Source organism: Magnolia sinica, chromosome 6 (assembly GCF_029962835.1).
Source record: "Magnolia sinica isolate HGM2019 chromosome 6, MsV1, whole genome shotgun sequence".
Taxonomy (NCBI): Eukaryota; Viridiplantae; Streptophyta; class Magnoliopsida; order Magnoliales; family Magnoliaceae; genus Magnolia; species Magnolia sinica.
The window spans coordinates 19,431,732-19,459,089 of record NC_080578.1 but is presented as its reverse complement, the minus strand read 5'-3'; the positions used below and the strand labels follow the sequence as shown (position 1 = coordinate 19,459,089).

Sequence of the window (27,358 nt, the reverse complement as noted above, 5' to 3'; positions counted from 1 at the left end):
CAGTCAAGTCTTGGATCCACCTCGTTTTTTGTCGCTTGTCGTAAAATTAGCTTGCAAAACGGATGAACGGAATATATTTTCCAAAAATATGGTGGTGGGCCCCACCCAGCATCCTTGCCCAGGAACTTCCTGCCAAAGGCTTTCGTAGGAAATTCACCTCACCACAGAGGTTGACGTGGATTGGATTGGATATTGGCGTAAGTTTAGCTAGAGACTGCTGGAGTGACGTTACCAAGTTCTGTGTGCCCCATATAATATATGTGTTGTATCCCCACCGTCCATACATTTGGAGAGATCATTTTATGATATGGTCCAAAGAATGAGGTAGATCCAAGGCTGCGGTAGACCCCACCATAGAAAACAGTGGTGAGAGTGATGCCCACCGTTGAAACCTTCAAAAGGTCCACGTAATTTTTATTTGAGATCTAATCTATTCATGTGTTAACGCAGGCATGAAAGAAGGGAAAACACAAATATTAGCTAATATGATCATGCTATAACTTGGCATGTAATTGGACCTTATCTGGGCTGTGGAAATAACCTGTGATCGAGACATTAAGTGGACGCAGATCTGGACAGCGTGTGGCCCTCACAATTGGACAGCATGTGGGCCATACCATGGGCCATGGGATGGACATCCATCTGGACCATCATATGGGCCTGAAAAGTGGTTATAATATGGGCCTAGATCTGATGTGAGATGGTGCAAAACAGTGGACCGTGCACTGATCAAGTAAGATGAAATGGATGGCTCTTATCATAAGGTGAAGGATGCATACTTGATTGAGGCTCACACGTGCTGAGCGCTTTAGAGAACTGCCATGTGTAAACTACCATCTGTTGCTTATAAGTAGCAGCTGCTGTGAATGAAGGTTAGCTGCCTCATACAACGGTTTAGATGAACGGCAATTGTGTTTTCCCTTCTTTCATGCCTGCGTTAACACATGAACAAATTGGATCTCAAATAAAAATTATGTGGACCTTTTGAAGGTTTCAACGGTGGGCATCACTCTCACCACTGTTTTCTATGGTGGGGTCTACCGCAGCCTTGGATCTACCTCATTCTTTGGACCATATCCTAAAATGATCTCTCCAAATGTATGGACGGTGGGGATACAACACATATATTATGTGGGGCACACAGAACTTGGTAACGTCACTCCAGCAGTCTCTAGCTAAACCTACGCCAGTATCCAATTCGGGTCAACATCTGTGGTGATGCGGATTTCCTGCGGAAGCCTTTGGCAGGAAGTTCCTGGGCAAGGATGCTGGGTGGGGCCCACCACCATATTTTTGGAAAATATATTCCGTTCATCCGTTTTGCAAGCTAATTTTACGACAAGCGACAAAAAACGAGGTGGATCCAAGACTCGACTGGGCCACACGAGAGGAAACAGCAGGGTTTCAGTGAGAACCATTGAAATATTTTTATGATCGTACAAGCTTTTTTTCAAGATAATTTTTCTATATTTTCACTTCATCCCTGTGTTAATGACCTTATAAACGGTTTTGATGGCATATAAACATCAAGGCAGAGCCCAGGAAGGTTTCAACGGTAGGTATTTCTTTCTCCAATTTTCCCTCTCGTGTGGCCCACTTTAGTTTTGGATCCACCTTGTTTTTTGTAGATTTTCCTAAAATGAGCTCGACAAACAGATGAATGGAGTATATTTCCCAAAAACATGGTGATGGGCCCCACCCAGCATCCTTGCGCAGGATCTTCCTACCAAAAGGCTTTCATGGGAAATCAAATCTGCCCCCAATTTGCAAAGATCATTAGAAATCTAGGTAGGGCCACCCATGATGTTTTTGAGAAATCTACCCCGTCCATCCATTTTTCCTTATCATTTCAAGGCATTATCCCAAAACTGAGGCAGATCCAAATCTTAAGTGGACCACACCACAGGAAGCAGCGGTGATAATGATTCTCACCGTTAAATATTTTTTAGGGGCCACTGTGATATTTATTTGACATCCAATCTGTAGATTAGGTCGTGCAGACCTGAATGATGGAAAAAAAAAAACAAATATCAGCTTAATCCAAAAATTAGGTAACCCCAGGAAGTTTTTAATGGTGAGAGTTCAATCAACACTGTGTGGCCCACTTAAGAATTTGATCTACCTCAGTTTTGGGTTCATACCATAAAATTATTTTTAAAAATGCATGGACGACGTCATTGACATCTTGGTGGGACCCACCTAAGTATCCCAGCGAAAGAATTTTATGTGAAAAGGCTTTCGCCGCATCATTCGGATAGTGGGTGAAGAGGCGTGCGAGATAAGGAAACTCGCTTTTTTAAGCTCGCGCTAAGAGCGCCTTTATCCAGACCGTCTACCTTATCCGACGGTTGATAGGAAGGTTCGCACATAATGACGTGCGAACCGGTGCGTAGCTGAGCGTTCCTCTCTCTCTCTCTCTCTCTCTCTCTCTCTCTCTATATATATATATATATATATATATATATATATATATATATATATATAGACATAGACACACACACACACATTCAAAAATAAATATCAGCTACATTTAAAAACCCATAATGGTTATTTTTCGTTCAATTTGTAAATAAGGTCACACAAAGCTAAGTAGAATGGAAACAAAACAAATATAGGCTCGATTCAATACTTTTGTGGCCAATAAGAAGGTTTTAAAGATAAATCACCACTATTTCCTAATGATGTACCTGAGATTTTGATCTACTTCATTTTTAGGCCATTTTAATTTGCTTTATTTTTAAGCTCTTGCCCTAAGATAATCTCACAAAATAGATGGACGGCATGGACATTCAATACCCACACCATCTTGGGTGAGGCCGGGGCCGCACCTGATCCGCTCTCGGATCATCCATGGTTGGGCACAAAAGTCCAATTGTATGAATTGCAGCACAATGGGCCCCACCTGTGCTGGTCCCTTGTCAATTGCACGGAGCATTGTTTCAATGAGTTTCGCCAATTCCACAGGCGTTTTGATCCGTCCAAATCCACACGCAGGCGCGTGTGCATTTACTTGACAGGTGTGTGAGATCTGAGCTTTTCATCAGGTAAGCCATACTGTTTAGATCTTCTCACATAAAATCAGGCTATTTCCTAGCTCAGGTGGGCCACAGCATATCAAAACAAATGAATGGCTAAAAAAAAAAAAACAAAAACAACCCCTTAAACTTACTTTTTTCGTTGTGGCCCACCTGAAGATTGAAATTGATGTTTCAGGCAGAAATCTAATCATTATTTCCAACTTTATTGAAACTCATATTTCACACACGTGTTTCATATTTGCACGTGGGGCCTTTCGCGCGTGTGGAATTATCACACAAGGTTTAGCAGACGGCGGTCAATGGTCATAGGCTCATAGCTACCTCACCTATAAACGGCTGTTCAGTGCACATGGCAGGACGAAATTTGGCTGGTGACGCTGCCACTATGCAGGTGGACAGTGGTCGGTGCTTTGTGGGCCCCACAATGATGCATGTGTTTTATGACGCCGCTTATTCATTTTCCATATCTTTTTAAGGCTTCACATCCTTGAAAAATGAGGCAGATCTAAATCTCAGGTGGACCACACCATAGGAAAACAGTAGTGATTGAATGTCCACCGTTAAAAAAGGCAAAAAAAGCAAATATTAACTTGATCCAAAACTTCTGTGCCCCAATGAAGTTTTTAATGATGGGAGTTCGATCAATATTGTTTCCTGTGATGTGGTCCAATTGAGATTTGTATCTATCTCATTTTTTGGCTCATACCATAAAATGATCTGAAAAAAATGAATGGACGGCTGGGATGAAACACACACAATGGTGGGGCCTACAGAACACCGACCACTAGCCATTGGCTAGTGGCATGGTCAGTAGCCAATCCGCGTTCCACATGTCAATGGATTACTACTATCCAATCAGTGGGCCACCTAGTCAATGTCAAACATCCTGAAAATCCCCCTGATTGGGGAGTTCACAACCATCTTACCATTACCTCTTATTGGATGGTCAAAAGCAGTTTACGGAACTGTCCTGAAAATTGCTTGTAGATTGAACGGTTAAAAACACCAAATTGATGAAAAATTTGAGCATCGGTCCCCACTTTGAGATGGCCTACAAATTGGACGGTTCAGATTGGTAGTATATCAAACCGTTGTTTGCATTTACTCCATGGTACTCTAGGTGCACTGGATTCACATTGGGAAAGAATCAGGACATTGGAAGAGAATCCCCAAACTTTCTTTTTTTACGTCCAGGTTGACGTCTTTGTATACGAGAGCTTGCGTGGGCTAAACTTGATGATTTGTAGCCCCCAATTCATTCTTACATTTGTTAGGGGATAAAAATGTACTGCGCTAAAGTTGCACCTCATATGTCAGGACCTTAGAGAAATGTCATTTTAAAAAGGTTGGTAGGCTTCACCCAAAATTAAAATTCAACCCGGTTGGATGATTTGATTCATTTATTTTAATTCAACATCTGTAAACTGAAGGAAGGAATTTTCAGTTAAGTATTTGAAGCTATTTGTGGCCCATAATTAAACTAATATTATGCATTAATTTTAAATTATTTTCTTATATGTAGTCTATCTGCGATAAGTTTTGCCCTTAAATTTAGACTGACGACATAAAGTTAAAATCTTTTATATATGAATGAGATGGATTTTCTAAAATTATATATGAATGTAGTCTAAAATTATATATGAATTTTCTAAAATCTTTTATATATGAATGTAGTCTAAAATTAATCTTTTAAAATTAATGGATTACATTGATCATGAGGTCAACCAAATTTTAGATTTTTGCAGGGCTAGGTTCTTTTCTAAAATAACCTTTCTTATTTTTGGAGACGAGAGGCAACGGTACAAATGGCAGCCATGCCATAAGGGCATTTTTGTCCTCTAAAAAATTATAGTTTCAGCGCTACGGAGCCTCAAGTATGGCCCGTAATCCATAGTCCGTACAGACTCTTGCCATGACCCCATCGCACTGTGAGGCCATCTAAACCAAAACCCATGCAGATAGTATGCACCGTGCTCCATATTGTTCATTCAACCTTAAAACATCAATTCGATGGTTGAGATCGCCAGATCAGTATTTTTTTTTTTTTTTTAATAAATTATACGGATATGGATCGTCTGGCATGGATTAACTTGATGATCTGTCCGAACTAGTGAAATGATGTGCTAGATGTCCCGTTCTGGTGAGAAATCACGATAAGTTACATACTCACTATGCACGAGATAAATAGGTTAGTTGGAAATCTAAAATAAAACAACTGCTACACAGATAGAAGTTGGAAGGTCAATAACTTGGAAGCTTAGACTGACCACCTACAACCTGTTATACATCACACCGCATGCTTTATGCTTTCTTTTATATCTGCCTATATCGATTGAACCTGGACCATGTTTCAATGGGCCAGACCATTTATATGATAGCTTCTCAAGATTTAAAAATCTTATCAATGGACCAAAAACCAATGCAAAAGGAGACGGTTAATATTCAAAGTAAAAAACAAAAATGATCAAACGGTTGAAATGTTCCCATAGAGTGAATTCTTTCGTTTCTCCCACATCTACCGTGAGGCCCATCATTTTCACGGTTTCGATTATTAAAATATAACTCCAATCCAACAGCTAGAGTCCGGGCGTGTACAAGTCTAACCATTGCTGCACGTTGTACCAGACCTCTCGGAATTTTTGTTTCCAGTTTTCCTGGACCAGCAGATTGATCTTCTCGAGTAAACCTACAACCATTGCATGTGATTAGTTCACAGAGGCGGAGGGCAAAACGGTCAATCAAACAAAATAGAAGGCCCCAAGTCCAACTGGTTGGACGACAAGTCATGGTCCACCTACCAGATAAATTCCAACCACTTAAGTGAATATGACATCCAACCGTTGCAATATGTTGGCCCCACGCCTAGTACAAAACCTAGCCTCATTAAGTCATCAGGTGGGCCACGCGACAAAATAATGTCTAACCACAGAAATAGAAAAGACAGATGTGGTCCACTGAATGAGTGGATTAGGCTAACCTTTCCATAAGGTAATCCTTATGGTGGGGCCAACCAATTGGACAGGTTGGATACGGCACGCACATGAAAGTTTTGAAGTTGTCCGTGAGTTGTACTATTCCTTATGGTACAACCGGTTGGATTCAAAACCTTCTCCGTATAAAATACGCTCCACGTCGTTATAATCAGGGTCCACAGCAGATTGAGCGTGCGGGAATCCCGACGTGCATTCAAAATCCAATGGATGGTGAAGATTAATCCATGAACTCTCCCAGCCCCAGTAGGCGGACTCCTTGGAGCCATCACCATCTTTGACTAATTATATAATCCTCGGCCGGAGGACACGTAATCTAGCCTTGAAAAGTGGGACCCATAAGGGTCCATATTAAAAATAAGTACCTGATCGGAAGATCTGAACCATCCAATCTTTTGGCACGCTTTCACCAAAAAGACCTAGACATTTTACATTTTCTTTTCTTAGTCGTCCGTTTCCGCTCCACCAATTGGAGGGTTATGATTGTCCCATCCGGAAATTTCAAAGAATAATGCCATCCGCAATGGGTCCCATCAAAGAACTGGTATGGGTCACTAAACCATGTGCGCCACTTGTACGAACAATACCAGTGCACGATCCTCAGGCAAGGACCACAAAGTCCTTCCCATCTCGTGGCCACACGAGGTGGGGTCCACCAGCTGATGAATGAACGGTCTAGATCTCTTCCTGCACTTTAATTCGTCCGACCCATATAAATAGAAAGGCCATGTAGCTTTTCTTCCTTGCTGTGCTTTGATCGTTTGGCCTGATAATGGAGATGAAGAAAAAGGGAAGCTGTGTGAGCTTTTTGAAGAAACTGTAGCAAACAGATATCTTTTTCACACACACACCACCCCATCTACAGTCCTCCTTTTTGCTATTTTACACCCTTTTTTTCTAGTTCGAGAGTTCGTTTCATCCTTTTTAAAAAAAAAAAAAAAAATAATGGAATCGCTACAGAAGCAAGAGATGGAAGATAAAGACGACAGAGAAAACGATCTGGGCGAGAGAGGCAGTAGCAGCAGCAGCGATGAAGAAGATGAAGAAGGTCTTTCTCCTCCACCATCAGTTGCTCCTTCAAATTCTCTTCCGCCTCCTCACCCTTCTCCTCCAACCCCATCATCGACCCAACTCGTCCAGCAGCTCGTTTACCTCAAAACAGAGCCCGTCGTTGACGACCGTCGGCTCGACTACGTGCCGGTGAAAAGGGCCGGGCCTATCGTCGGACGGAGGATTTCGAAAGATAGGCATACGAAGGTTGAAGGCCGAGGACGGAGGATTCGTATGCCGGCCGTTTGCGCGGCGAGAATTTTTCAGCTGACTAGAGAGCTGGGCCACAAATCAGACGGTGAGACTATACGCTGGCTGCTGGAGCACGCGGAGCCCGCCATCGTGGCGGCTACCGGTACCGGGACCGTTCCGGCCATAGCTACGACGGTCGACGGGACTATCAAAATTCCGACGCAGACGTCGTCGACGGCGGAGGAAGGTTCTAGGAAGAGAAGGAGACCGGCTGCTAGCAGCTATCAGCAGGAAAAGGCCTCGGTTTCAACGGGCCTCGCACCGATCAGGCCCACCGCTCCGGCCCAGAACCTGATGCCGATGTGGGCCGTGAGCGGCGGAGGCGGAATGATAACTTCCAACCCCAACATGGCCACGCAGACCTTCTTGATGCTTCCTCCTTCCGCTATTGCCGGGCCGTCGAACCAGCCGCAGGTATGGACTTTTCCGGCTCCCGGAGGGGCGCCACTCGTCAATCTCTCTCCGCGGCCCATTTCTACGATGTTCTCGGCGGTTCCCGGGCTGAATCTCGCCACCCCAATTGAAATTCAGGCCCCTACTGTTGTTTCAACGGCTGTGATGGGTGCTTCAACGACGGGACGGGCGGGCGGTGGGAAGCAGGAACTGCAGCTGATGGGTGGTTCGAAAAACCATCAGCAACAGAACCACAACCCTCCCGCAACCACCAGATCTTAGCAGGCAGTTGGGTTTTCATTCAACGGCGGAGATTGGTTTTCTTTTTCTTTTTCTTTTTTTCTTTTTTTCTCGTTTGATTTTTTATGTTTTCACAACTCTGTAATGGTGGAGGGGTGGGGGAAGGGTGTTGGCACGTGCGCACGTGGGAGTTGATCGGTGGGGTTTGATTTTAACTCGTGTTAGTGGGGTCAGGTTAGGCAAAGGGTACGTGAGGTGGGGCCCACTTGTTGGTGGGGAAGGTGGGTGGGTCAACAGCTAAGGCGCGCTCCGTGTACCGTGCAGAGTGGTTTTCTCGTGGGCCAGTCTCTGTCTGACATGTGATGGCGGGCGCGGGCCCCAAAGTTTGTGGGGCCCAACCCGCCTTATTCGCCTCGATGCTGCCGCGTTGGTGGTCCCCACCTGTTCTTGCTTTCAGAGAGAAGGAAAGTCAGGTGGGCCCCTTTCCAAACACGCCTCTGGCGCTAGCTGGAGAAAAGGGGGACCAGACCGTCATGGGCGCGACACGTGGCTCGATGGACGAGGCAGGCGAATATGCGGTTAAAATGGCATGGATACCTTTTTTATTTTTATTTTTATTTTTATTTTTATTTTTATTTTTATAACATGGTAGCGAAGGGTATGCATGGATGATGATGTATGGATGAGATGTGATGTGAATGGGAATGAGAATGGGATGGCTTGTTTTCTTTTCCTTTTCTTCTTTTGGGGGTAAATTGGGCAATAGAATGTTCCCTTGTTTCATCTGAACCGTTTATTTGTTATTATTGCTGATTTTCATACTTTAGATCTGACAAATGTGTTATTAGACCTCTTTTTTCACTATGGTGATAAACGGTTGTAATTGTTGCTAGATGAATGAACATGGGCAAAAGAGGTCCGTTGATGGTAAACAGTGGTGATTTGAATTAGTGAGATGGAATACAACTTATAAAATTAGTATCCTTTCATTAGGTTGAGAATTGGATACAAATGTTATGAACGGTCAGATTTTCAAATGTGGGCCCACTTCTATGGCCCACCTAAGACTCAGAATTTCATTATTTTTAGCTGAAGAATTAAAATTGATTTACTTTATGTATTTCAATTTCTGTCATCCAAATACAATTTTTGGATTTCAACTTATTGTAATTATAAGCATCCAATTATAATTACATTGGGTATCTTTGTTACTCTAGATAGTGTGATTGATGATACACAGGCACTTAGAATTTATTGAGCATTTGCAGACATGTCATGCAACTGATTCAAATTAAGCTGTCCAAAGTATGTTGCCAGCATAGATATATCAGTAACCAAGAATTAGGCGTTTGTTATCTGGATATTGGATTGTTAGATGTTTGCTCGAAGGTTAAAAAATGAAAATATCTAATGGTATTGCTTTGGAAAAAAAGGGTCCACGAAACCAGAGACTAGGATTGCTCCTCCAATCTGATTTTGGAACTGTAACTGGCGACAGTAGGTTCCAATTTATCTGGTTTAATTGAATTGGTGTATAGCAGGTGTGATATTCCAGAGTGCTTGAGTATCAAGTGTCATATGTTGCCAGAGTATTAATTAAGACAGAAGATTTGAGCGAGGAGTGGGGGTGGAGTTTGATTTCAACTGTTGTTAGTGGGGTCGGGTTAGGCGGAGGGTTCTGTTGCTGGTGATGTGGTTGAGCACAATAAAATATAGTGAAAGCTTATGTGGATGATGGGAAGTGGGTTCCATTTTCTTCGACTTGTTGTGGGTGGGACCCACCTTAGCGGAAGGTGAGTTTTGTTGGACCCGATTAGGGAAAAAGTGTTAAGCATCTGTTGACAGTATAGTGCACTTTAGCTATATAGTATCTGATTAAATGCTTTTATCTTTGCTATCAAGCATCTTTCATCTTTTTACACGTTTAGAAAATCTGGACCGTTCATGTGTTGGGACCTGTTATTAATGGTCCATAGCCCATTTTCGATACTTCTTGGATATTTTCAGTATTTGACCAGAGAACTTGTTATTGCTATTGAATTTGTGGACACTCCCTCTAAATGGCCTGGATCATTCATCCATTCAGTTACAAATGGTCCAGATCTCATGCTTCATCAATAGCTTTGAAGGATGAAGCAATATTCTCGACCTGGGAACCTGACTTGTTCAGGTTATAGTTGGTACTTGTACAACTAGGGCCCATGATTCAGTGATCTAAGCCATTGATATGGTGGGCCAAATGTGAATGCTCCATGCATCAAACATGCGATGGAAGATCCTATTTGCTAGCTACCTATTAAAGGGCTAGGATTCTGTACGTGAACCAACCACAGATGGGCCTGTCATTATATACGGTTTGATTTTCAGTTTTTAAGAACAAAGGGTGATAGGACAAAGGTAGGGAAAGTTTGTATGTAGTGAAATTAGCATGGTAACTGCTCTAAGAACGATTAGAGGATCCTAACCATTGAATAAATAGCATGTAAAATGAACAGTCAAGATCGATTCTTCATCTGAAGACATCTACTGTATAGGCTTATGATGGAGTGATTATGACTCGAAGAGGGACTTTGGTTTGATAATGCTAACCACTCCATCTACTCTCGTAGGAAAAGGAAACAGACGACTATAACAGAACACCAAACATTCAAAGGCTAGGATTATCGGATTGGTGTGATTTTTTTGAACACCTAACAGTCCAGATACAGATGATCTGGGCCGTCGAATTTGTGTGTTGAGATGGTGTAGTAGCTGGGAAACCACTTGGATTATCTCTCATTTTATTTTCGTTTTTTTTTTTAAAAAAAAAAAAATCTAAAGATCCGGATCGTCCACATGGCCGCATGGATAGATGATGTGGATCGTCCATTTGCAGGACCTTGCTGTTGACGGCAGGGAACAATTATCACATCAGGTGGACACTCCCATTGTGGATCCGACGTGCTTAAAGGGATGATAAGAATTGGAAATCGTGAACATTACACCTTCAATCTGAACCGTCGATCTGGGGCCACAAAAGTATGGGATCATTACGTGGGCCACGCTGCGGGTTTTGGTATGTCCCACAAATCGCTCAGGTTGGACCATCCTAACTAATGGATTCGGGGATTGAATGTTGGATCCATGGGTCTATTCTTAAACTTCATATTTTAATCGGATCTAGCTAACTGGAGGCTGAACTTTGGCCAGTGTAAATTCATGGAGCATGCCTGATGAGAGGTTCGGATGTCTTACACGTGCACCAAGGTTAGGCGTGCCGGCATGCGTAGCATGGTTGTACTCAGGAACCAAGCTATCAATGGGTTGGGTCCATGTCGGACCACTAAACTCTTAGACGTCGGGCTGATGTTAGTCTTCGAGCCGTGGGTGGGCTAATAAAAGTCAGGCCTGAGAATGGCCCATCACAAAAGGGCCTGGATCCTGGCTTTGGCCTGATTTCAATAGTAAATCTTGTCCAACCTCTCAGACCGGGCCAGGCCCGTTTGTTTTCAGTCCACGAAAATTGACTCAGACTCAGTCATTGGGCTCAAAGATGGGGGGCCTACAACTGTCTTTTAGTAGGTTACGCTCAATCTCAGAAGCCTGATGGGCCACCCTGGCAATGGACATCCCAGTCACTAACATTTAGAGAAGAAGGCTAATTACGAAAGCTATGGTCAGACTCAATACAGGATAGCATGTAGGGGTGGCATTGGGTCCGGTTGGGGTCAGCCCAAGCCCAACCCTTACTAAACGGACTAAGAAATTTAGTCCAAACCTGACCCACAACCCATTAGTGACCCAACCTCTCCCTCTTAAAATTCATCAAGCCAAAGCCCATCCTATCTTGACCCATTTTGAGTGTAGGTGTTTCTAACTTGACCGATCCAACTCAACCAGTCCCCATACATACATACATTCATATTTATACTTATTTGTTGTAGGCAAAATCGAATAGATCCACTACATGGAAAGTGTAACCTACCACAAAAGAAATATCCCAAAATTGAGCCGACTAAGGTATCACGACGAATTCTTGAGCTAACGGGACACAAAGTTCGGAAGATATAGTAAATAACTTTCCCAATAAAGAGATGAGCCTTGAGTCACCTCTAGCTAAGTTGCTCAAGGGGAAAGCTCGGTGGGGGGATTATCTCTCGAGTTGACCAGATCGACTATAGCCAGAGGTGAGATACAAATCCTGAAGATAATCCGGCCTCGAACCAAGAAAAAGAAAAGTTCGATATGATCTTACCCGAAAATCATGCTAACCGAGGTGGGCTCGACATACTTTCGGAGGTAGATTCCTATCGAAATTAAGATTTTCCAGTGAGTCCAACGAATTCCATAGGGATATGCATGTGACACTGGCTGTGGACCCTATATGTATCTCGTTGCAATTGAAGGGAGGTAAGATAACAAACCCAAGCTCAAGCCTTTTAATTCGAGTCTACATACCTGACTTAAGCATCGGAGGATTTACAACCGTCATCAGTTCCCTCTGTTATCTACATCTTCCTATTTCTGCGCAGGTCTATCGTTGGTCTCGCCTCCACAATTGATCACATCTATTCAATCAGAGTTTGATGATAATAAATTTATCTTCTATTAATTCCTCTCAGTTTTCTAGTCAGGTCAAGTGGGGTCCGGCCCATTGATAACCTATATGGGTGGGTTTGTGTTGGGTAGGGTTCAACACGTGGCCAACCCATTTACTTTGGTGGGCTGCATTTTGTATAGCCGGAGCCTGACCTGTTATCCATTTAGATGGGCCCAAAACGGCCTCATAAGCGGGCTGGGCTAGTGGACCCCACCCAACTCATTGCCACCTAAAGCCGTGTTTGGGCCTTGTACAGCAGCTAGCCCTATATGCATCAATCTTTATGAGGGATGCGAGTAGACTTTTGTGGCACTTAACTCTTGCACGTGCCATATTGTCACACGTGAGACGCATAAAAGCTTCTCATCAAGCGGGCCCTATGTGCATGGCCGAAAACTCAGCCGGTCAGCTCACTAGTCAGGCACACATGCATGAATGACTGTATGAGATATAAAACCGTACTCTAGCATAAAGATTGTACAGTACCATCTGATTTATCAGTTCCTACAGGGCCGTTGATTTCATGGGTCCCACGAATTATTGGAACACCAAATAAAAACAAAAATCCCAGATGGAAAAATAATCTTGGCCTTTCAAACGCTGACCAACAAAAGTAACCGTTGATAAATAACTACAGCAACTGTTCCCATGCAACCAATAAAAATGTCAAAAAATTATCTACCTTGCATCTTCCAGTCTGGGAATTTTGCTACATTCGCCATCTAAGATGTGTATAATCTCTAGGCGAAGCATTGTATAATACGTCCATACGTGACATGTAGGGCGGTCAATGGGCTGGGTTGACCCGATGGGCCTCCAGGCTTGGCTCGCATTGGGCCGGGTTTGTGCTAGGTACAAGCGTGAGGATTAGGTTTGGGCTTAAATCAGGAGCCCGATTGTAAATTGGGCTGAGCTTGGGCTTAGCACCGAAAAAGCCCCAAGGCCAGCCCAACTAGATAGAAAAGTTTGTACGTCTACCATAACCATTCCTTCTCTTTTTCCTCAAAGGGTGCCCATGATATCTCTATTAGGGGACTACGGAAGCACACGGAGATGAATCAAGTGAAGTAATTCAATTGCGCCTTCAATCGCGCCAAGCAAGCGCAACGCAAACACCAATTTTAACGTGAAAAAAACAACAGCACAAAGCAATAAATAATCATTATGAAAGTAGAAAATTACAAGCATAGAGAGATTACTTAGTTCGAACAAGTCTTGAATCACCCTAAGTTATACCATTGAAACCTGGGAAACGAATTGGAAAAACTCTTAGATATACCCCAATCTCGATTACACCCCTATGTATGGCCTTAGGAAGAATCACAATTGAAAACGAAAATAAATTCCGTAAATACTTAACTCTGCGTATATGTTCGACGACACCTTTGATGGGACTTCGATGACATCGACAAACGGTCGGTATCATCGAACCTGCTTCGATGACATCAAACCAATACCAAAACAGTCCAGAGACAATATAGAAAATTGAATTTTCTTGATTATACTTTGATGGGTCCTCATTGGCATCAAACTTAAGTTTTAAAAGCATCGAATCTAAGTTTCGATGTCATAGAAACTATTCTCGACGGCATCAAACAGGTATCCAAATAGTCTAAAAACCAATTAGATAAATTCTGAATTTCTCAATGGAATTGAACAGCTGTTCGATGGTATAGATCAATACTCGATGACATGGAATGATATGTCAACGGCCTGTTTCTGAATTGATTTAAAACATAAAAGACAACGATCTCTTTGCAACCCACCGCGCATGATACAACCTCTCTAGCCTGTGCTTCGATTTTTTTAATTTTCATCGGCGCGCGCTATCCATCTCAAATCGGATACAACGGAGCATGGAAAGATCCTATAGTTGGAAGCTGTGGGTCCCATGTAGATGCATGTGATAAATCCACTCTGTTCATCTGTTTTGCAAGACCGCAATAGGGTAGAGGTCGAAAAATCAGGTATATCCAGTAATCAAATGCGCCATATTACACAAAACTGCAGGGAACGAACGCTCATCATTGGAAACTTTGTGGGGCTACAAAAGTTTTGCATCAGGATGATATTTGTTACTACAGTTTATGTGATTGGTAATAACCCTCTGAACGTTTTGATGGCATGTAAACATCACGGTCGACTCCAATGAGGTTTCAATGATATCCTTTCCGTTCCTGCTATTTCATTTTGTGTGGCTAACGATTTTTGAATCAACCTTATTTTTAGAACCCTGGACCTTGAACCCTAAATCCTATTCTATTATCTCTCAAAAACAAATGGACGGAGTGGATTTGCTACGAGCATTTTTGTGGCCCTATGCAGCTTCCGACTATGGGAACTTCCTGTGCCCAATAGTGTCCCAGAGTCCCTACCGCCTAACGTGTGTCAAATACAGCTGTAAAGCCCAAAAGCTTTTATCTTCCCACAAACGGATTAGATGCGGATTCAGCTTCACCTAAGACAGTACGGCTCTTGCTTAAGGCCCACCTTGGTACATGAATTCTATATCCACATCGTTCGTATGTTTTAGCATATCGTTTTATGGCATGAACCAAAAAATGAGGCAATCCAAAACTCAAATGGATCATACAACAAGAAACAGTGGCATTTCCCCGTTAATATTATATAACTTATAATGGGCTAGAAAAGTTATGGATCAAAATGATATTTGTTCTTTCCCTTCGTCTAGGTTTATGCGATCTTATCAATAGGTTAAATGGCCACCAAAAAAAAACAAGAAAGTGAGGGAAAAAAGGAAAAGAGAGAAGAAACAGAAACATTATGGAAACTTTTAGTGAGCCCCATGGGGATTTCTAACAGTGAAACGTTCAATCACCCAAGTTGATGTATTTTATGATATTTAACATAGAAATTTGAAAATTGAGATTGCTCAACCCTATAAGGTGGGGCCCATGGGGCAGTCATCAAGTAGTTGATACAATGGGCCCATCTATGGATGTCCCTTAACCAAATTCTCCCAAGTGGGAAGATCTTAACCCATCAAACTAGTGGTTAGTGAATTAATGGTTATGAAAGAAATTACTGGAATGGTCCATATTCAACCCCAAGAGGCACAAAAAATCAATGGCAATGATCTCCCCAACATGAGAAAGTTGGGTAAATGTGCCATCCAAGGTGGGGCTCATTATATCAACAATTTGAACTGAAGCACGGATCCCACCCCTGCATACCAATATGCAGATGCAATGTAGATATTCATTGTCTGAGTATTGCATAACACCTTCATTGAAAAGTCCTCCCATGGGTGGGTAGGCTCATTTAAATATTGTAGCTTTTGGAGTGCAACTTATCGATGGTTGGGCCCATTAGATGAGTATGTTCAGATGCTAACTCAGGTACAAATAATAGCATTTATACTTTCTCTTCAAGCAACAAACATACATATCTTCTATTTCAAAGCTAGCTAGAATCCATCTGCTTTCAGTCAAAGAATAGTCAGATTGAACATCATCCTTCCTACCCAAAACTCTAAATAGTGAAGCAACAGCAAGAAAATGTGAATTTATAAAGAGAAGAGATTGTATGAATGCCCAAGGATAGTGCACGCGTATATATGAGAAACAACACTAATACCATCCGAGGGGGAGAGAGAACAGGAGTGACAACGGGAGAGGGGAGAGAGAGAGCCAGAGCGAGAGAGGGAGTGTGTAACAAAAAAAGGAAAAAGAAAAAACAGAGAGGGAGAGCGCGAGAGAGACATGGAAATAGGATATCCCTATTTCAAAATGAATTTTTTATTCGCTGTCAAATAATGTGAGTTTATAATCAAATTATATAATGAATTTCACTTTCACCCGATACATTTAAGGGCGCATTTAGTAGATAGTTAAGATTGTCTTATATAGGCACAAGACAAATATTAACCATCTACAAGAGGACCCACTATTTGGCTAGTCTGGATAACTTTACATCATTGTCACTAGTGAGATAAACGAGTCACCACCATTTTATATTGGACCCAAAACTAACACATTTGGAACAAAACTAACAAAGATATGGCTAGTGTCATTCCCACTAGCCAGGTGGCTAGTAGTCGATGCTCCGTGGCCCTTATCATGATGTATTTCTTTTATCCACACCGTCCATCCATTTTTCCAGATCATTTTAGAGCTTTACCCATAAAATGAGGCATATTTAAATATCAGTTGGACCACACCACAAAAAAACAATTGTAATTGAATGTCCACCATTAAAAACATCCTAGGTCCCACTCTAATGATTATTTGACATCCAACCTCCTGATTAGGTCAAAATGACCTGGATGAAGGGAAAAACAAATATCATCTTAGATCCAAAACTTCCACTGCCCAAGAAGTTTTTAATGGTGGGCGTTCAATTAACACTGTTTGCTATGATGTGGTCCAGTTGAGATTTGATATTAAAAAATGTATGGACGGCATGGATGAAACACACATCATTGTGGGGCCCACAACACCGACCAGGGTCAGTACCCCATCTTAGTCCGTTACCCTAACTGTGTGGGCCCAAGTTGATTATTTTATGTATATCCATCCCGTCCATTTGTTCTTTAATATCATTTTAGGACCCAATTCCAAAATACCAAACCTTAAGAAGATTCAAATCTCAACAACTGGATTAGAGTTTGGGGTCTAATGAGTGCACATTTCTTAGGTTTGGTGAGGTTAGCAAGTTGCAGCGCAATTTTGACCTCAAATTTGACCTAATTTGGAAATACGATCTAGTCACTCTATTCTACTCATCAAGAGCTTCGATTTAGCTAGTCACTCGCCCTGATCGAGTTTTAGATGAGAAAGATATTGTGATGGATAAGATTAATCAACAATATGATGGGCCATATCTAACGATCTAACAGTAAGATCTGAGTGAAATTTAATCTAAACATCTGAAGTCAATTAGTCTTCAATCAGGACTGGTAAAATTTTCCAAAATCTGATCAAGATCTAGCTAAACGAATCATGCTCGTGTTTTGTACTGATCTGATTCGTTTCTAGTCAGATTGGGCTGAGTTTTATTCTCCATCCTCTTTAGCACGTTCTAAACATATCTGATCATTCAGATCAACTTTATGGTACCTGATCATAGAATTTGATCAATCTCATCATTATTAGTAATTCTAGCAATTGCACTTACGGGTTGTTTGATTTTCTAACTGTAGTGGTAATTAGGGCGGTATACAAACCGACTTAGCTTAGTTAGCTCGCTCGACTCGACTTGAAAAAGCCCAATTTAACTCGGTTCGAAATTGAATTCGAGCCGAGTTGAGCTGATTTTTTGAGCTTGAAAAAATTTCGAACCGAGTTCAACCTTGCCCAAGCTCGACTCGACTCGGATCGAACCCCAACTTGAATCAAACTCGGATCAAACCAGTTCGGTGGCTCAGTTACTTTGACATTGATGTTGCTCACCAAGTGTTTGATGAAATGACTCAAAGAAGTGTCAACTGGTGGGAAGGAAGGTATGTATATGAAACAAATATCATTTTTTCTTGATTTTGATGTTGCCTACAAGGTGTTTGATGAAATACCCGTGAACAATTATTGTTGTTTTTACATATGGTAAGAAATTGAAAGTGCACTTCATGTGTTTGTGAAAATGCTGCACAGGCTCGATCTTGACTCGAACTGGCCCAAGCTGTTGACCAAATCGAGTCGAGTTGGCCAGTCAGGCTTGAGGACCGAGCCGAGCCAAGTTTGAGCTGGGTCAAGTAGTGGCTGAGCCGAGTTGAGTTGTGCCAAGCTCGACTCGGTTCAACTCGTGTACACCTCTAGTGGTAATTTAGGGCCTGTTTGATTTTCCAAATTGCATGTAAATGCCTAGCAAATTACTAATTATTACTTGTCCACCTTGTTCGAAAATGCACTAACATTTCAGTTTTGAAAACTGAGTCAAAAAGATTAGTTTAAATTTTTGAGCCCCACCTTGATATATAAGATATATCTGCGTCTTCTATCCATTTTAGCGTAACATTTTGAGGCATGAACCAAAAAATGAGGTTGATCCAATACTCAAGTGGCCTACATTAAAGGAAATAGTGGCACCGATAAGTTTTTAACGGTAGATGTTTGATTCCCTAAATCCTGTGGTGTGGTCCACTTAAGCTTTGTATCAACCTCATTTTTTTGGTCAAGCCATAAATTTAGCTGGCATAACAGATGGATGGTGTGGATATGCTACATACATCAAGGTGGGCCCCAAATATATTTTGTAGTGTCCTTGGTTTTTGAGCTAAAAAAGTAACCATCAAATCAAGCACATGTAACAATGCCGTAATTATCAAAAGAAATAATCATTACTTTTATTTGCCATGTATTTACAATTGATTTAGAAAATCAAACATGCCCTTAAGGTCAATGTGTAATAATTATTTACCTTTGAATTCAGCTCCATTTTCAAGGTGATGTCGACAGCCACCTTCATTTATAGCACTCTCATGCCACCCGAGGAAAAACATTACATTTTTGGGGTCCACTATGATATATGTGTCTTATCTACACCATTCATCCCTTTAGCTAGATCATTTTAGGGCATGAGCCGAAAAATGAGGCAGATTTAAAGATCAAGTGGACCACGCCATAGGAAACAATGGGAATTGATCACCTACCATTGAAAGCTTTTTGAGGACCGTAGAAGTTTTGGATCAAGCTGATATTTTTCTTTTCTTTTTATCCATGACTCTGTGACCTTATGAATAGGTTCGATGACAAATAAACATCAATGTGGGCCCTAGGGAGAAATAGCTTTCAACTGTTGATGTCTTTACAACCACAGTTTCTTAAGGTGTGGTCCACTCGACCTTGGGATTTGCCTCATTTTTGGACTCATACACTAAAAGGTGATGTTAAAAAGGTTGGATGGTGTGGATAAATCACATACATCACGATGGCCCCCACAAGTTTAAATCGGTAATAACATGATTTTTGTGGACTATTTTCGAGATGTAATTCCTCGCATATTTGAAACAGGTGAATTTAGTCATAATTACTTATTTATACATATTTATTAGGAAAATTAAAAATCAAACATCCCCTTAATTATACTTGGGCCATACTTTTATGTGCATAAACAATTGGTGGTTTAGTTAATGGATGTCCCTAGTAATTTAGTACATCTTGTAATGTTTATTTGACATCCAATCTGTTTACTAGATCTGTCATGCCTTGAAGTTTGAGTACAGAGTATGCACCCTCAGACCCAAGTTTCAGTTCGTAACTCATACACAAAGTATACTAACTTAATTCCTTAATCGGTTTAATCAGAGGTGATAATTACATTCAGTCTAGGTTCCACCCCAACTCCAATCACACATAAATAACACTTAGCACCAATCAACCAGGCATATATAAATCTTAACGACCCTTAAAATAATATAAATATTAAAAATCATTCATTTATTATATCATCATACTACAAATATATTTATTTCAAACTAACATTATTTCAATTAGATACATCTAAACAATTTCTTAAAATCTCAAAATCAATACTAATATGCATTATATTCTAATCAAACTATTTTATCAAATAAATCACATAATCAGAAATAGTTTAATATCGCCACTTCATCTTCAGATAAGTATGACCACGTTTCACATGGGTCGTGTTCAAGTGCAGTAAATCCTTCCGATTCTCGCGCCGCATCATCTGCTAATGGATCCTTTGTACGGTTTTTCCATCAATAAAAATGTAACCTGGCTAGACTTAGTGAAATAACCCAGCATGGTTCATAATTATAGCAATTAAAATAATACAAAAATATATGTACTGTGATATGGATGCAAAATGGTATATGAATGCATCAGATGGGATGATGGTCCATTTGCTTGGGTTGGAGGTCGTCAACCCGCATCCACCCGTTGGGTAGGCTTCCACCTCTCGGTAGGATTGGGCATAGCCCACATCTGGTAACCCTCTACCAGAATCGACATTTTTTCTAGGGAGGGCCCTTAAGATCGACTATGCATTATGCAAATGCAATGAATAATGGATGATATGTAAATGCATATTTTCATATTTAGCATAGTTGTCTTGATCAGAATATTCACATTTGAATTTAGCGTATAATTATCATAACAAAATACTCAAATCACTATATCAATCCATTAAACAATTACAAACGATTTATTTTAATTTTAATGAATTATGAGACAAATTGGGTTACTCACCTGAGTCTGGTAGTATAGACTCTGCAAGGTAATTAGGTCCTATCAATTATATCAACAATATTATTATTCATTTGTTTTTATTACATGGTGGGGCTCACCTTTGATTAACATCCTAGGTGGTCAAATCCTAAAAGATCAAATAATTAAAATTTCTATTTTAGATTTCTATATTTTATCTCTTTTTTAAAATTATAAAATTGATTGTAAATTACTTGATCGAGGTGGCCCATCGGATGATTAGATCATTCAGATTCTTGAGGTTTTGTCATATTTTGCCTCTAAACATTGGATGAATGGTGTGCATCTAACCACACATACACTAATGGCCCATCTCGACCTTCTACGCTAAGTGATACCAACACTTACGCAAAAATCTAAACACTTCTAAATCTAATTAGTGTAGCCCATTTGATAGTTAGATTGATTTGAAAATTAGGGCCCTTGTATATTTTGGCCTTAGGGATCATATGATCCGTACAGATCTAATCTAATTTGATCAGATTGCACCTATTAAATTTATTCATAAAATATTACTGACCAGATCTGAAATCATAAAAGCATCACTTTATTAAAATTTTCTCTACACACCTGTATAATGATTGTGTGGATGATCCACACCATCTATTGTATAGATCGAGAAGAAATTAACAATATAATAAAAAACTAAAAAGATCTAAGGGTTGAAACTTACCTAATTAAGCCCTCTTAGAATCTCCTCTCCCTTTTTCTTTAGGGCTTCCTATCTTCTTCTTCTTCTTCTTCTTGTTATTTTTTTTTTTTTAGATTACAGAAACCTCTTCCATATCCCTTAGGATGAGTACATCCTCCTTTATCTTGAATTTGAATTTTTTTATGATATTTCATAAAAAAATTATTATTACTAGTCCAAGAATCAATCCCTAAACCTCTCTCTTAATTAAGAATGTCTCTACCAATTCAACTATTGACTTATTTTATTTTTTATTTAAAAATAAAATCTTTAAATATTTATTTTAATGTTTTTTTTTTTTTTTGTAATGCACCAAAATTTAGGGTTGTTACAAGATCATACGGACCTAGATGAAGGGGAAAAATAACTCGATCCAATAATTTCATGGTCTCCAGTAGGTTTTAAACGGTAAGAGTTCCATTCTTCCCATTACTTCCTATGGTGTGGTCTACTCAGTGCTGAAGTTTACCTTAATTTTGAGCTCATGCCTTCAAATTATCTATCAAAATAGATGATTGGCACGATAAAACACAAATATCAATGTGGGTCCCACAAAACACTATGGGGTTGTCCATCTTTAGTTAGGTCCTAGTGGGGACCTTGTTAATTTTTTTTTGAAATCTCATTTTTTATATCGTACTTCTCTAATTGCTTTTAAACTTCTCAACTCTTTTCAAAATATAGAATCTCAAATTTTTTTTTTTGAAAATTTCAAAAAATTTCAAATCTCTCCTTCTTTTTTCAAAAGGCCAATTTTTTTTCAAACTTCTCAATTTTTTTTAAAAAAATTTATTTATTTATATAAAACCTTTCATTTTTTTTTTCAAAATACAAATTCTCAATTTCTTCTTGAAAATCTCATTTTTTTTTCCAAGATCTATTTTTTTTTTTTTCCGATCTTATCAATTTATTCAAAATTCTCAAAATTTCCAAGATGCCATTTTTTTTTTAAATCACATTTTTTTTTTTTTTTACAACTTTTCAATTTTCTTTTTTAAAATGTTAAAAATTTGCAAAAATCTCAGTGTTTTTTTTTTTTTTAAAAAAAAAAAAAAAATATCAAAAGTTCTCAAACATTGTCATTTTTTTTCTTTGAAAATCACAATATTTCTTAAAACTTCTCAATTTTCCTTTTCAAAATGTCAAATTTTTTTAAAAATCTTTATTTTTTTAATATCATGTTTTCTTTAAAATTTCTAGTTTTTGTTTTTTTTTTTTTCAAACTTCTCATTTTTTTTTCTTCAAAATCTAAATTTAAAACAAAATCTCATTTTTGTTAACAAACTTTTCAATTTTTTTTTCAAAATACAAATTCTCAACTTCTTTTTCAAAATCTCATTTTTTTTTTCAAACTTTTCAAAATTTTCACAAAGCCAAAATTCTTTTTTCAATATCACTTTTTTTTTTTTTTTTTTTCAACTTCTCAATATTCTTTTTCGAAATGACAAAATTTGTCATAATCTCGGTGTTTTTTAAGTCTCAAGGTTTTTGAAACATTGTCAAATTTTTTATTTTTTTCAAAATCACATTTTTTTTTTAAACTTCTCAAATTTCCTTTTTTAAATGTCTCTTTTTTTTGTTAAAATCTTGATTTTTTAATGTCATTTTTTGTTCAAAATTTGTTTTTGTTTTCAAACATCTCCAATTTCTTTTTTAAGATGCTTTTATTTTATTTTATTTTATTCACACTTCTAATTATTATTATTTTTTTGTTTTTGTTTTTCAAAATCTCATTTTTGTTATCAAACTTTTCAATTTTTTTTTTTTTCAAAATACAAAATCTCAATTTCTTTGTAAAAATCTGACGCAGGGGAGGACGTGAGGTCGAGCACCGTCTTCCTCAAGAGGATAACTATTCCGAATCCACGGAACTTCTCTGGACTCCTCACAGAGACTTCTCGAATCCACGAGGAAAGAAAGCAGAAAATAGAAATAAATTCTAATAAATTCGAAATTGATTGATGAATGATTAAAAATGAGTTCACAACCCTTTAAATAAGGGTATCAAGCAATGGGAAAGAAATCATGATCAAACTACAACTCAAACTCCTAGAATCCGCGACTTACTATAAATAGTAAACTTACTATTTATAGACGGTCGTGATGTCTACTAGTGCGCAAGGTTTTCGGCCAAAAATAGTAAGTGTCCTATTTGGCTTCACCAAACCGTTCCCCTAATTACTCTAAGCTCTTTTCACGTTGGGCGCAACTCCTAAAGACCAATGGATGAAGAGTTATAATCAAACTAAAACTTACTATTTATAGTAAAAACGAAATTAAAACAGGGAAACGACCGTCAATCAAGGGGTTTTTCGCAATTCTAGGCTGTGCAACCTGGCGCAGTGCGGTTGGTTGGCTAAAGTAGCTCGTTCTACCCCAAAATCATATATTTTACGTCAGCTAACTCATTCCGGATTGCGAGATACGCCCGATCTAAGGTCCGATGGTCCGGATCACTTCTGTCGTCGACCGGGCCTTTTCTGATCCATCTTGGCCATGAAACTGTCCGCGACCCGCTCTACATCAAAATCTTGAGTTTTCCGATATCTATTTTTTTTTCTTCAAACTTATTAATTTATTCAAACTTCTCAATTTTTTTTTTAAAGATTTCAAATTGTTTTTTGTAAATCATATATATATATATATATATATATATATATATATATATATATATATATATATATATATATATATATTTGATTTCTTTCATTTCAGTAGACATGTGTGGTTGTGCTTCATATTCTAAGAAATTCCTGGCTATTTTTAAATATCAATTCTTTTCTCAAACATTGTTAAATTTTTTTCAAACTTTTGAAATTTGTTTTTCAAAATCACAAGTTTTTTTTTTTTTTAAAACTTGCCAATAAAGTCAATTTTTCCAGAATTTTTTTTTTTTTTTTCAAAACTATCAACTTTATTTGAAATTTTCAAATTTTTTTTTTTTTTTTCAAAATGTCAATTTTTGTTTCAAAATCCTGATTTTAATCGAATCAAAATCTTTTTGAAAATCTTAATTTTTCTCAAACAATATAAATTTGTTCTAAACTTCTCAACGTTTTGTTTCAAAATCATAATTTGAATTTTCATTTTCAAAATGCAAATTTGTTTTGTCAAAATTTTGATTTTTGTAATATTTTTTTTTTCAAATTTACTTTCTTTTTTAAAATCTCATTTTTTTCTCCAAAAACTACAACATCGGGGATTTTGCATGTGATATTGCCTAGCATTTAAAATCTGGTTTTCATGCAAAAGTAAACATAAATTCCACTCAATTGATAAAAGAATAAAAAATCGATGCATTCATTCAATTCATACAAGAACAAAATCATATTGAGATTTGGGGCAAAAGTTACTAATTTTGTTAAAGATCACTTCTTGAATTAAAATAATGTACATTTTTTCATCAAATTCTACAATAATAATAATAATAATATTGAGGTTTGGGCACTTGGCAAGATTTACGACGAACCATGATTTGTCACATAATGATGAAAAGTCCGTCACTAAATGTTAGTACACATGTGGAATTTTGAGCTAAAAAACTTATTTTTCAACAGATTATATCTATCACAATATAAGATTCTTATCCGTCATAAAAATCTTGCCCAATCTGCCAGAGCGGGCAGCAACGAACTTTTTCTTACTTTTATGATGGACATGGTCCATCATCAAATTTTTTAATGAATAGTTTTGGTTACTCTACTTTGTTAATCGTCAAAAGTAGTCCATTATCTCTTGATCCAACAATGAATCCGAGTACCATCAACTTGCTCATATGATAGCTAAAATCTCTTGGTCATGGATGCTATTTAGGGATTTATGGGTGCCTCTTTCTTTGGCTGTTATTTGGTGTGATAATATTTTTATTTTACTGGCTTCTAATCTCATTTTTCATTCTCAAGTATTTGGAGGTCGCTTATCACTTCGTTCATAAAAAGCTTGCTCAAAAGGAACATGATGTTGCATTACCAACAAGGTTGATTTTGACATTGCCAAGATATCAAACAAATGACCAACTACGTCTGGGACAAAACATTGTTGCCGCAGTGTACATAAACGATGGAAGGTAACCTTCGCTAAATTACGACGGATTTCGTCCGTCGCCAACAACGCAGTTCAAATTTTGCAGCAGATAGGCCGTCGCTAATCGTAGGAAAAGTGATGGACCAAAACCGTCGCCAATTTCCGACATTCAAAAAATGGAAATTAAATTGAAGAGCCTAAATCAAATGCTGAACTCTCTTATATGAAAGATTGAATTAAAGGTAATAAACATTTGAAGGTGTGTTCATATACAACCAAACACACTAAAAAACTGCACCAAATTTCATGATATATTATGAAAATTTACACCAAATTAGACTGATTAATCATAAAATACCATGAAATATCATGATATTTGGTGCAACTAAATGCACCCATAGGTATGATTAGAAACTAACATATGCACAAATTCAAGTATCTTAAGCATGTTTTTGGTGTCCATAGGAATTTGGCCTCAGTTTTTGAGCTTCATCGATGACGGGTTCGATGCTCCTCCAACAAAATGGAAAGGGATTTGCCAGACTACAGATAACTTCACCCGTGACAAGTGATTTTACTCTCTCTAGGCCCACCATTATGTGGACCATGCCTTAATATCTCACCTTATAGATGATCCTAGCCATTCAATGAAAATGAACATGTAAATCAATGGTCTGCCTTTAAAGAGGGCGATGGATGGTTAGGATCCACGAATGGGGAGGATTTTACCGCGCTACCACTCGCCACGTGGACACTGGTGATTCGGATCAAAGATGGGCCCGAAAAATAAAATTCATTGGCCAAGTGAATGTTGGATAGAACAATCGATTTATATTCTCTCTTAGAGTTTCGTCATGTTCATTGTTAGATCTTTTAGTAGCATTTTTGGATTTATAACAAACTCATCGGAGCCCAATACTACAACAGTAAGGACTACTATGATGTTATGGAGTTCAAATCTCTAAGAGAGTCAGAAGGACACGGGACCCATACTTCTTCCACGGCAACAAGTTGCAAGCCGTGGCTGGAACAAGCTACCTTTTTTTTTTTTTTTTTCTTTTTTAAAATGAAGGCACAAGGCCGAGAGAATTCATTGATCAACAAAATGTACAGCCTTTCAGGTGGGGCCAACAAAAAGGATGGAGGCCTCACGACTGTTAATCAACATGGAATAGGCGGGAATGACTGTGATATGCATGGAAATGACCGTGAAGTGAAGCGATTGAACCGTGAAATGCGCGGAAATGACCGTGAAGTGAAGGGGCATGATCGTGAAATGCGCCGAAATGACCGTGAATCAATACAGAATAGGCGGGAATGATCGTAGTATGCATGGAACCGTGAAGTGAGGCAATTGGACCGCGAAATGCCGGAAATGACCGTGAAGTGAAGGGGCATGATCGTGAAATGCGCTGAAATGACCGGGAATCAACACAGAATAGGCGGGAATGACCATGGTATGTATGAAACTGACCGTGAAGTGAAGCGAATGGACTGTGAAATGTGCGAAAATTACCGTGAAGTGAAGGGGCATGACTGTGTATCAACATGGAATAAGCTGGAATACCCGTGATATGTATGAAACTGACCGTGAAATGAAGCGAATGGACCGTGAATTGCGCAGAAATGACCGTGAAGTGAAGGCGCATGACCGTTTATCAACACGGAATAGGTGGGAATGACCTTGATATGCATGGAACTGACAGTGAAGTGAAGCGATTGGACCGCGAAATGCGTGGAAATGATCGTGAAGTGAAGGGCATGACTGTGAAATTCACCGAAATGATCGGGAATCAACACGGAATAGGTGGGAATGACTGTGATATGCATGGAAATGATCGTGAAGTGAGGTGATTGGACTATGAAATGCGCGGAAATGACTATGAAGTGAAGGGCCATGACCGTGAAATGCGTCG

The 27,358-nt window shown here is 39.0% G+C and overlaps 1 protein-coding gene across 1 annotated transcript; it reads left to right on the top strand.

Annotated features, from left to right (window-relative positions):
• The first annotated feature begins 6,749 nt into the window (after positions 1 to 6,749).
• On the top strand, positions 6,750 to 8,574 carry LOC131248464 (transcription factor TCP9-like). Its single transcript, XM_058248738.1, has one exon. It carries the CDS (start codon positions 6,974 to 6,976, stop codon positions 8,003 to 8,005), a length of 1,032 nt encoding a protein of 343 aa, XP_058104721.1. The 5' UTR covers positions 6,750 to 6,973; the 3' UTR covers positions 8,006 to 8,574.
• The last annotated feature ends 18,784 nt before the right edge of the window (positions 8,575 to 27,358 follow it).